At 40.7% G+C, this 17,160-nt stretch overlaps 1 protein-coding gene across 3 annotated transcripts in view; it reads left to right on the top strand.

The window, feature by feature from the left end:
* LOC146495241 (TOX high mobility group box family member 2-like) overlaps positions 1 to 17,160 on the top strand; it is an 85,368-nt gene that overhangs the window by 12,633 nt on the left and 55,575 nt on the right. For 2 of the 3 annotated variants that reach the window (XM_085147275.1, XM_085147276.1), the window contains exon 2: positions 16,252 to 16,344. The exons of the other annotated variant lie outside the window; for it this stretch is intronic. In XM_085147275.1, the coding sequence (XP_085003401.1) occupies positions 16,252 to 16,344 (93 nt within the window). The remainder of the gene's footprint in view (positions 1 to 16,251; positions 16,345 to 17,160) is intronic. 3 annotated transcript variants of the gene reach the window in all.

Genomic DNA, 17,160 nt, shown 5'->3' with positions numbered 1-17,160 from the left:
TTCCAGGCATTTCAACATCCAAATAAATCAGTTTAGCCTTCTGAGGACGAGTAAACCTCCAAAAGACGAAATGGGCCAGCTGTGTTTAAAACCTGTTAGGTGGCTTTATCTCTAAAGCAATCTTCTTTTCAGTTACAGGTGGAGGAAGTACCAGAACACTTGGTGATAAAGATATTCTATCTTTTATTTACAACTTAAGATTGCGTTTACCACATTTCTATGTTTGTGCTATTTTAAATATGTTTCATATGGACGTTTATCCATTATATCCATGATTCTGATGACAGCACATGCCTCCAAATACAAAAACAGCCGTCATGTCCTGTCAGATTTTACACAAGTGAAAAGTCTGTCACCAACAACATCCAAAAATATACATCAGATCTGGCCCGAGGATGCATGCCTACATGATTATTTCATTTTCGAACACTTTGGTGACTTCACAGTAATTTTTCTACCTTATCGCTTTTTAGTGGGGTTTGCTTTTGCAACTGACTCAAGGCCCTTCCTCTTATTGTTTCAATATGTCTGAGCATTGTTTGAATGAGGTCAAGCATTACCGATCTGGCCTGGGGCCAGCTTGACTTCAGCTGATTTAATTGAATCTACGACATGAGTCAAACTCAAACAAGCAGAGACTGCTTTGCCGTGACAGCCTCATTACTCCACATTAAGAAGTCATTTCACAATGCATTGTGACTTTGGGCTTTGACAAATGGTGAAAAGGGATGAAATCAAATAAGTGAGTACATTTTGGAGGACTACTCTTGAAATGCTCTGGCTGGAAATACGCCAGTACTGTACATATATTAGGAGAGAGCGCCCCAAAAAAGAGTCTCTCTGCTGTTTTGTATAAGTTAATGTGAATGCCTTCTGGGTTAAAGTGTTCCCATGTTTGCCATCTGCAGTAATGGAATGACATTCAATGCCATTTTCCCTCTTAAATGGAATTTTTGTCAAAGCGTTATGAATTCAACCTGCCTTGTCACTCAAGCCGCAGACATTGCTGAGAGGGGAGAAAATATGCGAATGAAACCTTTCACTGCAGATTTTACTGTTAGCTGTGAGCAGACCAAATAATGACGCCTTTATCACGTCTACGGCACAACAAACAAAGAAAGCTTTCTTGTGACATACCAGAAGATATGATATCAGGCAGTATAATGACATACATTATGTATATAACGCATACACAACATTCATAGCATCTCTGCAGTGTACTACTTACATTTCTGCATTTCATCAGCTCGAACCTCGACTAAATTTCTCAATTAAGCATGCATTCTTTGAGAGCAATTGGCAGCTTGGCTAAAGCTTGTAGGGGGGGAAAAAGAAAAAAAAAGAAAAACATAGAGCAAGCTCAACATGCCAGGGCCTCCCTTCACAATAGGGAAGGAAATGTTGAGACTGCAAGGGCTGTGGAGTGGAGATATGGCAGTGTTTGCTTAGGGCTAGGTATCGGGCACAAAAACAAACATGGCTGCCCTTAATGAGTCTGTTTGCCTGCCAAAGGTAAAGACAGCTGTTGTCTCTTGCCACAATGGAACAGACCACAGTCCCACGGAGCACAGAGGAACACGCCGCGTCCCCATAGTAACACTCACCTTATGTTTACTCAAAAGTCAACTTATGAAGTCTTCTTTACAGATAAATAGTGAGTAAAATGTAAATGATGAGCCCATACGGCACTTTCATGAGGTCTGGCTGTGAAATGGAATGGTCTATTAAGTCATTAGGGCGGTAAAAGCGAATTTGCTTGTGGGAGTGTGAAACGGCTGTGCAGAGAGTTTAGGCTCGTTATAGCGCACAGTAGTAACGAGTGAGAGTTGGGAAAGTGTGACTTTCATTGTTTAATAAAGCAGAGCACATGTTATTGGACTGTTGAAAAGAGCCATGCTTTTTTTGTTTTTTTTTTTGCATCTGTCTTTCAGGACTAGAGAAAATCTCTCAAAAATCTCTTCTGGTGTCAAGTGGCTTCTCAAAAAGACGCTAATGCAGGGATATAGGCAAAGTGGGGCATACTGAAACCTCAAAAAGCACTTTTCTCCCCTGTGAAAAAAATTAATACGTTCTCGCTGTACCTGTCTAACTAAATCAGCACCGACAGCTTGCTGTACTCCAGGGCTAATTTTAGAATTAAGAACATGAGTGAGATGACTGCACAAGCATTTTGTTAAGAAAAGAGAAGCCACTGTGAACATTAAAGTTCCAACCGTCAATTGCATCACAGCTTCTGTTGAACCAAAGCCCTTCCAGCCCCCCACCACCACCACTTTCCTGGCATTGTTTGCTGTGAATTATTTAGTCGCTGATTGGACGGCAGCTTTTTCCATTGTTACGCTGGCCCCCTGACAAAACCAATGACAATATCATAGATAAATAAAAGTGTTCAATACTATATCGGTAAGTATGATAAATTGACTTGTTTTTAAAGCTCAGCCAAGCTTGTTAGTCAACCTCAGGTACACATAACATTACAAGAACACAGGAAATAACTGAGAGGTAGCATACCTAAAAGCAGTCACGCAAAAGGGTAATAACATAATAAAAAAATAATGAGAAGTTATGTTGTAGCATTAATATTTATGTCTGTATGTGTCAATATTACACCTGAGTTCTAAAATATGACAAATGCATATGTCTTTCCGAAATTTCAAGCTTTAAAAAAAACATTATAAATAGACTTTTATCATTTAAGCAGGTTTAGATGAATTTCCATCTTAAGCAAGAGTTAACCTTGATGACTGGAAATCATATCCATGGTTTACATGTTCGCTATTTCCCAGAATGGTAGATTGCAGTTAATTACTCTACAATTATATTGTGGCCACCAGATAACTGTCAATGACAGCTGAAAAGCACATTTCCTGTTTGACTGTTTCAAAGAAATGTAGCATAACTTAACCAAGGAAGTATTGTGACTAGGCTGAAAATGTACCTGACCACAAGTGGGTTGCTTCAAGTCCTGAGTAGTAACTATAAGTGACTGGCACTTTCTGTCCTACATATTTGCATGAATGCCCCACATTATTTGTGGCCTTTGGTGTTCTTTGCTCTGCAAGGCAATGCTATTGTATAGAACATGTAGTTTCAGGAGCCCGTGGTGCTAGACATGTTATAGAACAGCTATAGTACCGTATCCGGCATTTGGTCATGAGGGCAAAATGAATTCACAGACAGTTGAGAAAATTTGAGAGCTTTTCTTCTACCAGCAACAAGTGCCAGAAATTACACTTAATTTTTATTTGGTTCTCCTTTTAAGGGGACTAAGGAAGCACTCAGAACTAAATGAATAATGAATGAAGTTCAAGAGTAAAAGAAATCCCACTGCTCTGCCTTACAGCTGCTATCAGTCCATCAGCGGTGAATTGTTAAGACATATATTTTGCCGTTGCTTATTTTTCTGGAGCTCGTTTCAAGGTTTAGATCTGGGATATTTGGCTTTCTGGTTCCCTCCGTGGCTAAAGTCTCCCCTTGTTTGTTTGCAGTGGTGTTGTTCAATTAAACTGCAGGTTTTTTTTTTAAGAGATTTGGTTTTCAAGTGACTCCCCAGAGAGACAGCAAAGGAAATGGCTGAACACATCAGACACATTCGTCTTCTCTGCTTAGTTACTTTCTAGGGGGAAGATGGTGATACCTATTTCCTCTGTCTAATGTGTTTGCTTTACACCATATGCCAAGTGTCAACATCTAGCTTCTTGACAGTCATTTTTCATTTACAGCAACTAGCCAGGTTGAATAACCTAAGGCATTGTGCTGTTTTTGTGTTTCGCTTTTATCAGCCGCGTGTTTTTAAGGTAGCAAACTTCTAACATGGTTAAGGTTAAATGTGGTCTAGTCAGAGATTATTGCTTAATAGCCTTGGCTGGTTGTTGATTGAGAATAAAAAGCCAATTATCATAATAGGATATGGGACATAATGACAGAATTAAATGAGTGTGACAGACACACAATAGGCCTGCTCTGTCATCGCCTTAGCCCAGCACGCTTATTAGAATTAATCTGGCCTGATTAAAAATGCAAATGGCTCAAAGTCATTGATGGAGTTTACATGTTGTTTATAACATTTAAATGATTTAATTACATGGAAAATGAAATGGTGGGATGTGCGATTGATTTTTGTTCTTTCCTTCTTTCTGTTTTTTCTTTGGTTGAATATTCTCTCATGCCAGGAAGAGAAGGTAATGATATTAGTGCTCTCTGTTTCTCTGTTTCTGTCTCCATCTCTGCCTTTCAGAAACTGCTGGTTTGGTTCATCGAACCAAGAAAAGCTGCTTTATTGTTATCACCGAAAACATTTTATCTTTGTCTTAGAAGCACCTACTGTGTTGTGTGGGCAGAGACCTTCAAAAATTTAAAGTGTTTCCTCCTACAATGCATCATTTTAAAAGACCACTATATGATTTATAGCCAAGAAGTGACACACATTCTTTTGTTTCCTGATGCTATTTTTTTTTAATAAACAGCAGTGTAGATTAGCCACCTGAGATCTTCAAAGACAGATTTTAATAGTCTAAAGGTGTAATGACATGCTGTACAGCCTGTGGCGACTTGTTAATGTACGTTAATGTAAGTTTTGATTCCAGGAAGGTGTTTCCCCCAAATAATTATTTGTAACATAACATGTAAAGACAGGAAATATACTAATTTATCCTAAAACCTTAGGATAAACACCTCTGTTTCTGTACAGTAATATGGTATGTATTGATTGTGCAGTTATTCAAATTAATAGATTGTTTATCTCATGAACAATTTTGAGTGTGATAGAAAATTGAATGAACATGATCGGGCAATATTGAAAATTTGACAATAAAACACAAAGAAAAGGCAAATCGATGCCTGAGCATCATAACCTTTCCCTGCAAGTTTTCTTGACTAGTCTGGATGAGTAACACTAATTAAAAAAACAGATTTATACAGCAAAATCCAAACGTTAGGCACAGCAGAAGGTCAACAGCTTGTCCCTCGAAGTGGATCATCAGCTGTTGTTTGGAAATATTTTAGATTTGTTGCAAGTGATATCAACCGAGACCAAATGACATGCAGAGTCCATAGGTCTTTGTGTGAACTGCAAAGCAACACATCTAACTCATTCAACTACCTGAAGTTACACCACAAACTGTATAATGAATGCGTGCAAGGCCAAGAAAAACAATGCGGTGGTTGCTAAGGTGAATCATCAAACGTGAGCTGAGATGTTCATAAAAGCCTGTACAGCACGTCAGGGTATCGATCCATTTCAGAAATACCAAATGACGACTAACCAATCGCATGTGGCCAGAAATAAATTCTCAGAGAGCAACAAAGGCTTTGAGAAAATGGTCAACTGAATGGATGAAAGATATGTTATCCACTCATGCAGTTATTTTCTTAAAGTGGCTTTAGAAGCTTTGCTCACGTCCATCATGCAGGTACACATGAAGGTGAATAAACAGGTTAACTTAGGCCTGACAAACACCTTATTTGTCTTTAAAGATGTATTTCTTAATTTAGCACAAGTAAAGGTGAAGGCGGTTCCCTGTTGATTTCTTGTTACGTTTTGGTGCAATTTGTTTTCTTCCAAGATGCACCGGATTTTGTTGCATAAGGATTTAAAAAGCAACGTGGCGTTTACATGACACAATAAAAACAGTTTTGTCAGTAGAAATCAGTGAATAACAAATAACCGTGATCTCAATATTGATAATCTTGCAGTCCGGCTGTCAGGGTGTACATGTTGGAGTGTAAGCAACAAGCCTGACATCTACCTTCTTGCCAGTAAAGGTTTCACAAGACAGTATTTTCAGACTGTGTGCAGTTTGCACACTACCAGTACAGGTTAATAGTTTAGCTTACTTGAAATATGCTTGGTGTTTTTGCACCTTTCACTTGTGGTTAAAAAAACAACAGAAAAACCCTGCTAGCATGGGTTGGACGTCTTGTAGGGGAAGGAAATTGACTTTTTCTTTGCTGGTTTGGTTTTTGTTTTCTTTTTCAGACAGGTTACCTGAAAGCAGGGTTTTTGTTGTTAATGTTGTGTTTTTTGTGTGTTTTAAAAAAAAAAAATATATATATATATATTTACGCACTTGTCAGCCACAACATTAAAACCACCAACAGATGAAGTGAATACTTTTTTTTTGTTGTGAAACACTGCGCCCTGGTATTCATGTGGATACTACTTTTGATCCGTACCACCCACCTAAAGTCAGGTTTTAACAGCACTGTTTAATCCTGACTTTAGACTTGGTTTAATCCCAGCCAAGGTGTCAGATCTCTCTTCCAATGGATCAAGCCTCCACAGAATGCACCAGAAAAAAGAGTTGCATCCAACCTCCAACCACCATGCCCATATGGGTTAGAGTTGCTCTGTGAGGGGGGGATCTTCTGAAAGCAACTTTTTTTTTCTGTTTGGATGCAAATCACCTAAACCACTAAAAAGGCACATGGTTTTAACGTTGTGGCTGATTTGTGTACACGCCTTTACTGAGGGTTTTATTAGGGTATTCATAGTCATATCAATTCACAGATGTTATGGAAAAGTTTTACTTGATTCAGTGTGTTTTTCTTCCAATAATAAAATTTCTGTGAGTGGGAAAGAAGGTTTTTTTTTTTTAAATGGTATTCATATGAGGGGGCCACATGTTCAGTTTTGATGTTGATGGGTAGAGTTGTTTCCACAGCTCTGTTTCCCCACCGACCTTGCCAAATGTCATCAGCAATGCCGTTATTGAATGCCTAATGTAGATGTCAACATTAAGCTGCAAGCAGATGTGAAGTTGTGAATTGTATTTTTTTTTTTTCGTTTAAAGACTTTCCATAAGAAGACATACAGACCTAAAAGTTCGTGTTGACAGAACAGGATCAATTCCAACTGTGTGTCCGAACATCAGCTCAGCGTGTTGAAATGGAAAGTATGCTATCGATCTGTGTGCATTAGAGCTCTACTGTAACACGAGCAGTGAGTGGCAGAACAAAAGAGGCACTGTGTGTGTCACACAAGAGGAGACGTGAAGTACAAAGAAGGCCGCTAACTTCAGGCTGTCTGTTGGCATTTCATTGTTTACCATCTTGAGTCTGACAGGTATATAACGTATATTTGTGTTTCGTGGAGGAAATTTAGTCGATCACGTGCATCTGGATCTGATTTCGAATGGTTTGGAATTTAATTGCCTTGGAGAGAGAAAAGTTATTCAGGTGGGTGGTATCAAAATGCTTCAAAAAGTATGACATGATATGGGCTGACTTAAGAAAATACAGAAGAAAGCAAAAAAAAAGACTGCTGTGATAAAGGTCAGGCAGCGCAGTTTACATCCTGAAAATCACATTAACAAACACCTCCTACACGTTCACAGTTCGAAAAAGCTGCTCACCTAAATTCATTGCAACTTAAATGTTATTCACAGCATCAGTTATATTCTTTCAAAATGTTATCCCAAGGCACATTTGTTGTTGGTAAATGGCGTGCATTTGTATAGCGCTTTTCTAGTCCTTAAGGACCCCAAAGCGCTTTACACTACAGTGTCAAAGTCATCATTGCAGCCTGCTTGTCTAACAGCATACTGAAACCACGTGCCCATATGGATAAGATCTACAGAAACCACAGATAACCTATATTAAATGAATGGGCCTTTCATTTCAGAATACCCATCGTGTTACACTGTAGATTTTCCAGCTTGGTCTCGCTGTAACTGATGCTCCTGTGATCTGAGCTGTCACAAAGTTTACGTTTGAGTTTTTGGTGATCTCCTTTAACATAATGCAGACACAAAACAGCTTCATTGACCTGGTTTCAATTAGTTAAAAATCAATTTAAAAAACAAGCACCCAGTTTCTCATAGTCACTTGCCTCCAAAAACAATGGATCGACCCTGAAAGGCTGTTGATGTAGCACTTTTCTCCTTGTGAGAGTATCACTGACCGTTGACCAACCACTGCTTATTCGGATGAGACCATATCAACCAAATAACTGATGGGTCGACTCTCGAGACTGCAATTTCCAACGGTTTAGACACTTTGTACACTGTAAATGTCTACAAATCACTGGATATTGTGTATTTTGGGACATGGCTGTAATCTCCATGAGCTGGTCTCACTCATAACTGGATTGTCTCATAAGGCTGGGAGCCATACATCCTGTGTTGATATTTCTCCACTTGCAACTCTCCTAGGACCAGAACACAATTATTCCTTTGTGCCATGCAGTACAGTATATCACATGCTGCACATTTCTGCTAGAGGAAACACACAGTGTTGTGTTGTTGCATATGGCAATATGATAAATAGGCCCATGCTTTAGACTATGAGGATAGAAGGTCCTCATAGTCTGAGCACAAGTGATTGGATTATATTGTAAACAAAGTGGGTTATACATTGTGTGATATAAATATTTGAATCCTAATCCTGAGACCGAAGGATTTAGGTTCTCTATACTTCCTAGATCACAATCTTTAGCTGGAAAAGGGGAGTGCTCAATCCGGGTCGGGGAGGAGTTGCTTCTGCAAGTGGGGGAGTTTAAGTGTCTTGAGTGAGAGGAGTGGACAAATGGATTGGTCTGTTGTGGTAAATAGAGAGCTGAGTGTGAAGGCAAAGTTATTTATTTACTAGTCAATCTACAGGCGTAACATCGCCTATGTCCACGAGCTCTGGGTACAGACTAAAAAATTAGATTTCGGATACAAGCGTTAAAAATGAGGTTCCTCCAAAGGATGGCTGGGCACTCCCTTAGAGACATTCGGGTGGGTCTCAACGCAGAAACACTACACCTTCACACTAAAAGTAGCCAGCTGAGGTAGTTCATTTTTCTGACTAGGGTGCCTGCTTGATGCCTCCTAGGTGAGGGGTTTTAAAGGCTTTCCTACTGGGAGTAGGCCTAGGGCAGACCCAGGACACACTGGAGAGATTATATCTCTCGGCTGATTTGGCCTCGGCGTCCCCCCAGATGATGGAGGAGGACGAGGTAGGTCTGAACATCTTTGCCTAAACTGCTGCCTCCATGACCCAAACTCAGATAAACGATAGAAAAATGAATGTATGGCAAACAAATTGAGGATAAAGACCAATATTCCTGCTTTAACTGAACAGTCTAGCACAGCACAGAGGCGATTTTTCAAAATGAATAAACTATAGGGTGTGAAAGACAAAAAAGGCAGCAGTGCATTGGATGTGAAGACAAAGATCTGTGACCACATCTGAGAAGACAGAGAAACAGTCAGTGCCAGGGCCTTTTCAGTAACTGCACTGTTCAACTGTACCTACACACGATGACAGGAAACGTGGCGGTGACAAGGAAAACCCTGAGATGCCACATGGAGGGGTAAAAATAGGCCACTTGGCACGAGAGACGGTAAAAGAGGGGGAGGAGAAGAATCAGAAAGAGAGGAAAATTGGTGCACATTCTTCTTGTAGGGACTTTCTTCTGCAAGCCCGAGATAAGAAACTTAACTGTTGGCAAGTTGTTAGATCAATCTCATTTTTCGCTTGTTCCTTTTCAGAGAGAGAGAGGCAGAAAGAAAAAAAAAAGATTTTGTTTCCTCTAGTTAAACAACAAAGGAACATCGAGCAGTGCTCTGTTCTGACTTTACAGTCTACACCTCCTACACCTTCGCTGTTCGAAAAGCTGCCCTCTTAAACACATTACAGCCTCAAATATGTCATACATCTCACTTCTTAACAGTGTCAGTAATAGTCCTGCTAAATATTGACACAGGGAAAACCCACATTTCATGTTGGGTTCAACACTGCTTTTCGCACTCAGGTCGATGACAGGGTTAGTCTGCAGTGATTCAGTTGACACAAACATAGTTGCACACTGTTGTAGAGCTTGACACTGGAAGAAAATACCGTTGCTTTGTGAATTTAAAGATCCTTTAAGGGTAAAGTGACTATAAAGTGTACGATTTTACAAGAGTTTTTAATAAGGTCACCCAACAGCCACTTTCATTGTCTTGAATCGGCCCATTCAGAACTCTGCTCTATTATACGGTGCCGGCGACTTACAGATACACACAAGGTTGTCCTTTGGCTTCGGAGCAACGAACCTGCTGGTACTGAGATCAGGCCACGCTTGTAAACGAGCCCTTGGCATAACATTTACATAGTCACTTTCAATGCAGAGGGTTGAAATTGTGGATAATTCAGCTAAAACCCTGTCCTCCTAAACCTAAACTGCCCAAACCTAGCTGAGTAGTTTTTAGTGTTTAGTTAGAAATAGATGCAAAGTGGGAAAATAAAGCAAATCACTGAGTAAAAATAAAGTGAGCCTTTTTGGGGGACTCTAACATCCTAGTGCAGATTTTATCACTCTTTAAAAGAGGACCCTTATCTCCCAGTGTCTAATATTTCCACTCCAAGGACACCTTGTGTTTATCTGTTCAGCATCTGACAGAACAGCAGTATTTGACGGCATGGGATAAGAACCAATGATTTTATAAAATCAACTTAGCAAGCACAGCAGTCCTTTAAAATGTGTTACATTAAATAGTAGATTGGAGGTGACATTTGCTTCAGATAAACAACAGCTAAACTACTCGTAGGGGTAAATTTCCATAGGTATACGGGCAGACTGAGGGACAGACACGAAAACTGGAAAAAATGTGTTTAAAATTGAGTCATCTGCGCACAGTTCATCTGCAACCTTTGACCAGCAGACGTTGCCAAGTGCGGGTGTGTCTACATTTCTACGAGTGGTCGCAGTGTGTACATGTGTCAGCCGAGCCTGTTCTCGCTAGGCCGCTGTCTCTGATCGAAGTCGTAGGACCCGGTCATTCAGAGTCCGCTCTTGCCCTAGAGGAATGAAAAAGGATATCTCCTCGTGGCTGCTCCTCCTCTGCATATCTGCTCATTCATCTGGACTGTTCATTAAAGGGTAATTACCTGTAATTAGTGAATTATGTCGCTTTAATGAAGATGTTGAAAGCTGCTGGAGCCAGAAGGGTTGGCCTTAATTCTGAGTGATGCTCAAGATTAGCAGCAGACAGGAATTCAATAGCGGCACGGAGATTAATGAAATGCTAGCATGTTCTTGCCTGTGCCATAGGTAGCTTGTATTATGTTTATATTTCACATTCATTTTCAATTCCAGTGGCATCCACACCTGGCTCTAGAGGGCAAGTACATGTTGCAGACTAATAGGAACAACGATGATGAAGCTGTGTATCTAAGTACGTCTGTGTGTGGTGTCTATGAGAGCAACTGTAATGCTTTGCTCTAATGTGTGCTGTGCTGAGTGTGTGTGTGTGTCTGCGTGTGTGTGTGTGTGTGTTCCCTGGCGGCGTGGTGAGTGTTTAATCTGGCCCGGTGGCGTGCCGTTGGCCCGGCTAATCACAGTGTGTCTGTAGGAGTGCGCTGAGCCAGGGGAGCACGCCGTCGCTAACAGCGCCTGACAGACTCATTAGAGAGACCTGGCACTGGGCTCGCAAGGCGCACGCACTCACACACACACACACACACACACATTGAAACACTTTGAAACACACACAGTGGGAAAGGCACTCAGGCTCAACTGCACACACATCAGGCTAAATTCACACACTTCTTTTTCTTTCTTTTTTTTTTCTATGTTCTTACGCTCTCATTCATATAATTATCCATAGACAAGTGTGTGCTGTCTTTCTTTCACACACACACACACACACACACACACACACACACACACACACACACACACACACACACACACACACACACACATTCTCAGTGCTCCACGTGTGAGACAAGGCAGGCAGTGACCCCTCGCAGTTGCAGCCCAAACACAAGCAAGAGCTGAGAGGGCATCTGGGAAAAGAGGAGGGAGGGGGAAATGGAGGGTGGGAAAAAAGCGAGAGGAGGCGGAGTAGCCGAGTGAAGAGCAGATAAGGGAAGGGTTGGATGCAGCAGCGTTTTCTGTCATTCATGAGGTTTAGAAAGGCAAGTAACATTTTCAGAGGCTAATTATCTGCAATCAGATTACGTGCATCAAGTGAAAAGAATTTAGCGCTGTGTGAATATAGGCCACATTTATAGCTACTGTAGCTCTCAGAAGGGTTAGATGTCTCGCCTCTCTTCTCTTCAGAGTGGGAAAGTTAAAGTAAAAAAACATTAATTTTAAGACAGTGGGCAGAATGACATTTGGGGAAGTTTGACAAACTGCTTTGAAAAAAAATTACTCAAGACTTCCTTCCCTTGCGCGCACAGCGAGGTTAATTGTAGCTCAGCTGCAGCAGAGCCAAGTGGAAACATTAGGTTGAATAACAGGTGAATGCAAAACAGGTCAATACGTGGTCGAGTGTGGGCCTGCCAGCTGTTCCCTCCCTCCGCTCTGCCACCGCACATAGCGACACACATGCATTAGCATGTTCATGGTTTGCGCATAAGAAACAGTAGGGAGAAAAGATAAAAATGGAAACAAGCAACAACAACAAAAAGTAATCGATGTTTCTGTATTTATCTTTCAAATGAAATCAAGTGAAGCAATTGGAGTAAAGTAAATAATACAAATGCAGAGTCGCTGCATTAAAAAAATCATAAAATTGGGATTTTTCTTCTTAACAAATAACAAAAACAGACTAAACCTAACATGAATTCATTCTTCCAAGTCTTTGCTCAAAGTCAAATACAACTACGTCATCTCTGAGACTTGAAGTCCAAGCTACTGTGCATCTGTGTTGTAATTTTCCACTGGTGGACCATTAGATAAATGCCGCTTTATTCCAGTGTTCGCTCTCTTCCTCTCCACTAAGTTCAGAAACCAAAAGTTGCTCCACATCGAATAAAACCGTGCGGTACGACCCCGACTTCCCCTTCAGTAAAAACAGGGATATAAAGCATAATGTCAACACATTAATGAACTGTGAAAAATGTGCTTACATTTGGAGAAATGCTAAATCATACTTTTGACACCTGATAACTCTCTGAGAGGAATGTCCTTCACGAAAGCAGACCCAAGTGTGTAACAAAAAAACTCCTGCCTTCTGTCTCTCTCTCTCCTGCTTGTATGTGTCAGTTCCTCTCACTTTCTCAGTAGCTGTTATCCTTCACTTTCATACACTGACATCCTTGTCTGGATTTTTAATCTGGCCTAGTAATAGACACGAGTTTTGCTGACAGTCTTGTTTCACCTAAAAGCCAAATAAAACTGTCTTTAATTTTCTCTACCACTCTACCGTATAACAGAGCAAATCTTCTCTCTCTCTCTGTCACACACGCGCACGCACGCACACACACACACACTCGCAACACACATACACACACAGAGTCTTCCTCAAGCACAAGGCTATGACATTGAGGGAATGTGATGTGATGTATTGTAGTGAATAATGTATTCTGCAAGGATTGTACAGAGCGCGTGGAGCAGATGGCAGCAGGTTGATCTCGATGTGTGTGTGTGAGTGTGTTTAATGATGGCAGCGTGTACATGTGTGGTATGTGTGTGTGTATGTGCGCACGTGTGTGTGTGCTCAAACAGAATGGGGGAGGAGGAAAAGGGAGGTAGGGAGGGAGAGTGGGGGTTGTTGCATATGTGTGTCTATGTGAGCCTCCTTTGTGAGATAAAACATGCAAATGGTGGATTATTTTAATGCAGTTTTTTTTCTAGAGCCCTGAGCCTTAATCCCTAAAGCAGTTGAAATGAAAATTGTATATGTTTTTTTTCAAACCTTCTCGCTCCCTCCTTTTTTTTGGTGTTTTTTTTTTTGTTTTTATACATTTTTTTTTAATTCCCCGATAGGAATTTACAACTACCAGCTGTCTAGGAACAGGATCCTTTGCGCATTAATTTCTCTGGTGTAGTTACAGCCAGAGACTTACAGCTGGAGAGCATGGAATTGACTAAAGCTAGTCAGGCCTGACCTGATCTGTTACATAGTGGAAATAGCATGGGTGTGATTTTTCTCCGATCGTGCGGTGATAAAAACGTTGAATGCAATAATAGAGCATAACACGGTTTGTCACTCCACGTGAACAGATATGAAGCGTGTGCTTTTATAAACACTTGCTAACACTTACATATACGTACGCCATTGCAACTGGTGTTTTAGATGGTGTCTGCTAGCCTGCGTTTCTGATATGTCGCTGCTAACAGCTAACATGCTTTTTTTTTAGCATCACCCACACCACAGATGCGAAAACATTTCTCTGAAAATGTTTTTTATCAATTAATCATTGCTATCCGGGGGAAGAGTTTTGCTGAAATATCAAAGCTGAATCAGAGCATACGAGACAGCAAGCAGAAAACAGCTTGACATTCTTGGCTCTTTAATTGCGGGGACAGTGAGCATAATTGAGTAAATGTATTTAAGTATTTGAGTGAGCTGATTCAGGCTCTCTGGGATGGTTGATATTGTACTTAGGAAGAATTGCCCAAGGCAATTCATTAGTGGTAAATAATTGAGAGGCTCGGATAGTGCTAAGGTGAAATGCCTGTTATTATTTCATGGAGTTTGTGTTCTTAGGGCTCTTCAGTTTAAGACTATTAAAAATGCACAAGCCTTCCCACAAATTACTCACTCGAAAGATTCACAATGGGTGCTAATGACTAACCATCCATCTTCCATTGTTTTCAAGCTCTGCGGAGCTGTGTCGCCGCATCATTATCAATTCTATTTCTGCTTTTGCTAAAGTTCTTTCATTTCTTAGGCGCTGTTTTGTTACTCTTGTGCTTTTCACTCATTTAGTTTCAGGTAATTAAGGCACATCAACTGCAGCAGGATGCATGCAGAGACATTTTGTCTCTATCCCTAAATGGTAGCATCCTATAACCAGTCACTAGATGAAATTGAGCCATATGAACAGGCTATACACAGTTTAGGCAACTGCAGATTTGGAAAATAAACAAAATTGGCACAATTTCAGTGTTTTAGTGCACCTGCGCCTATCTTTAGATGTGGTCGTGTGAATTTCACCTGTGCTCGTAGGAACTTGGTGTTCAGCTAAGTTTTTCTTTGCTGAAAGTTTTTCTGAAATGTTCCTTTGAAGCCGGCTGTTTTTTGGGTTGTTTTTTTTTTTACCCCTCTGTGATATTTGTGTCTGTGCATACTTGAGAACCCATGGACTCTTATCTGGTAAAAATTGTCACCTTTGCGTGTTGGTTTTCTGGTGATGCAACTTAAAGGCCACTGAGGTTTTATTAAACATATTATACACCCACGCATCACCACGTGACAACCAAGAAATGGTTGAGAATCTGAAGGCCTAATCAGTTATTCACAGAAGTCTGAGCTCTTTGCAGTAAGAGAATGATATGTATAGCTTTTGGTTTGTGGTCGGGACACGAAATACAATTGTCCCTTAATAAATCGGCTGTTTTATCTATTTGTATTTTATAGTGTTTAGTAAGTTGGTAAAACCTGTGGTTGAATGTTTCTTTTAGCTATATGAGCAACTTTTTATGGGTTATGAATGAAGAAATAAATGCTCTTGACACGCTGGTAGATACGTTCACAGCCAGGCGAGGACGAATCCTCATAATACCAGATATATGTGAGTCCGCTTCTTTCTTTTTTTTAATTTCACATTATTTTGCATGTCAAAGTGGACCTGTTGCTTCACTTGCTGCCTCCATTCTGCTGCTGGCGTCCCTTCACCTAGAGTATAGTACAGTACAAATATGATCAAATGTAGGAATTTTAACAGCGACTTTTTGCCAGATATTTTTATGCCTCTGATTTCTGATGCATAGCGAGTCTTGCATCTTCCCATTTCTTGATTGCATTAGCCGAGGCCATATTTCTAATGTAAATTACATTAGCTGACGTTCACAGTTGTTCATAACCCAGCTACAGCTGTGAGCTGTGTGCACTGTTTGTGAAGAGAGTGTAAACTGCGCTCTTGCCACATTCCTTTGGTGCACCAAAACTTGTCTCGCTGCCAGCTTTCACTCCTCACTGTCTTGCCGGGGTTTTTGTGTACATGCTTGTCAGCGTGTGAAAGAGAGCAGGGAGGTTGGCATGGGGAGGAGGCGTGTTCGAGGTGGAGGGTATGTCAGCTCATTAACCTCCATTCTTCCCGTAGCTCAGCGCTGCATGTCACTGTGTAATTCTCATGTCGTTACTCCTCCCCCTCCACGCGTGCGCGCCGTACTAGAGGAAGAGCAGGGCAACCGGAGAAAGGGAGAAGGAGAGAAAGGTTCACGACAGAGGGCGGGAGGGCTTGACATGTTCCCTTTACAAATGCCCTGCTTGTACCTTGCAATCTAAAGCCCTGTCGTCTCCTTTCCTTCTCTGCTTTTGTCTTCTCTTTCTCTTCTTTTTTTCCTGTTCGCTGTCTCTCTCTTTCTCTCGCTCTCTCTAACCACAGGCCCGGTACAGTGTGGGTGAGCGAGGGGTTAGGCTCCACACTGCCCCCTCTCCGGCCATCAATCCATCTAGGAAAAGACTACCCACTGCTGTGGTGAGATAGCCAAGCCCCCTTATTTTTTCACTAGCCGGTTGATTTGGAAAAGTGTACCTCAAGGTTCTATCCTGGGCCCTGGTCAGTTCTGGAGGCTTTATGCTGAGATGAAATTGCTCTCCGTATTTATGTCGAGCTCCCTATAAGAACCTTCACATATATGTTTTATACACAAATGTGTGAACACATATGTATCGTTTATAGTGTCTCTATTCAAAGGCAACCATTTTACTGGAATCTACAAATCATGTCAGGAGTTTCTTAATTACGGTATGTGTGAAAACATGAAGAAGGTGCGAAATACGCCTCGGTAGTTGTTATGATCAGGTCACATGGTGATGTGTTATGTTATGATCAGGTCGCATCCAGAGAGACACATTAACTCTGAATAAAGTGCCTTTGACATGTTTAGAGTTTAACTTCACTTTTTATTTAAAGATCTCATGAGGCTCTTTATAACAAAAGTTCTTTCTAACAGAGCTTGTTTTTTAATGCATAGCTTTATTTCATATGCAATGTTATCTGTTTACTTAACTCTGAGCTAATAAGTTGTTAGATATTGTTGCTGATAATCAATATTACTTCCCTATCTAGTCAAGTCAACGTGTTAACCTGTCTATGTTGCGTTGCTTGTGCTATTCTAATAGGTTGCTTGAAAACGAACACAACACCTTGTCAGGTGTTCTCTTTGTTTATTTGTTTTTTGTGCTAAATGTTTAAATCTGTGGCAACCACCATGAAAATAGATTGGTCCCTTTCTTACGCTCGTAATGATTTATTTTAGTCACTGACTGAACAGTCAAACTTTAGACTTTT

The sequence above is a fragment of the Neolamprologus multifasciatus genome, chromosome 20 (genome assembly GCF_963576455.1).
Source record: "Neolamprologus multifasciatus chromosome 20, fNeoMul1.2, whole genome shotgun sequence".
In the NCBI taxonomy this organism is placed as follows: domain Eukaryota; kingdom Metazoa; phylum Chordata; class Actinopteri; order Cichliformes; family Cichlidae; genus Neolamprologus; species Neolamprologus multifasciatus.
The sequence above is the reverse complement of the archived record's forward strand: the minus strand, read 5'-3'. Positions and strand labels throughout refer to the sequence as shown.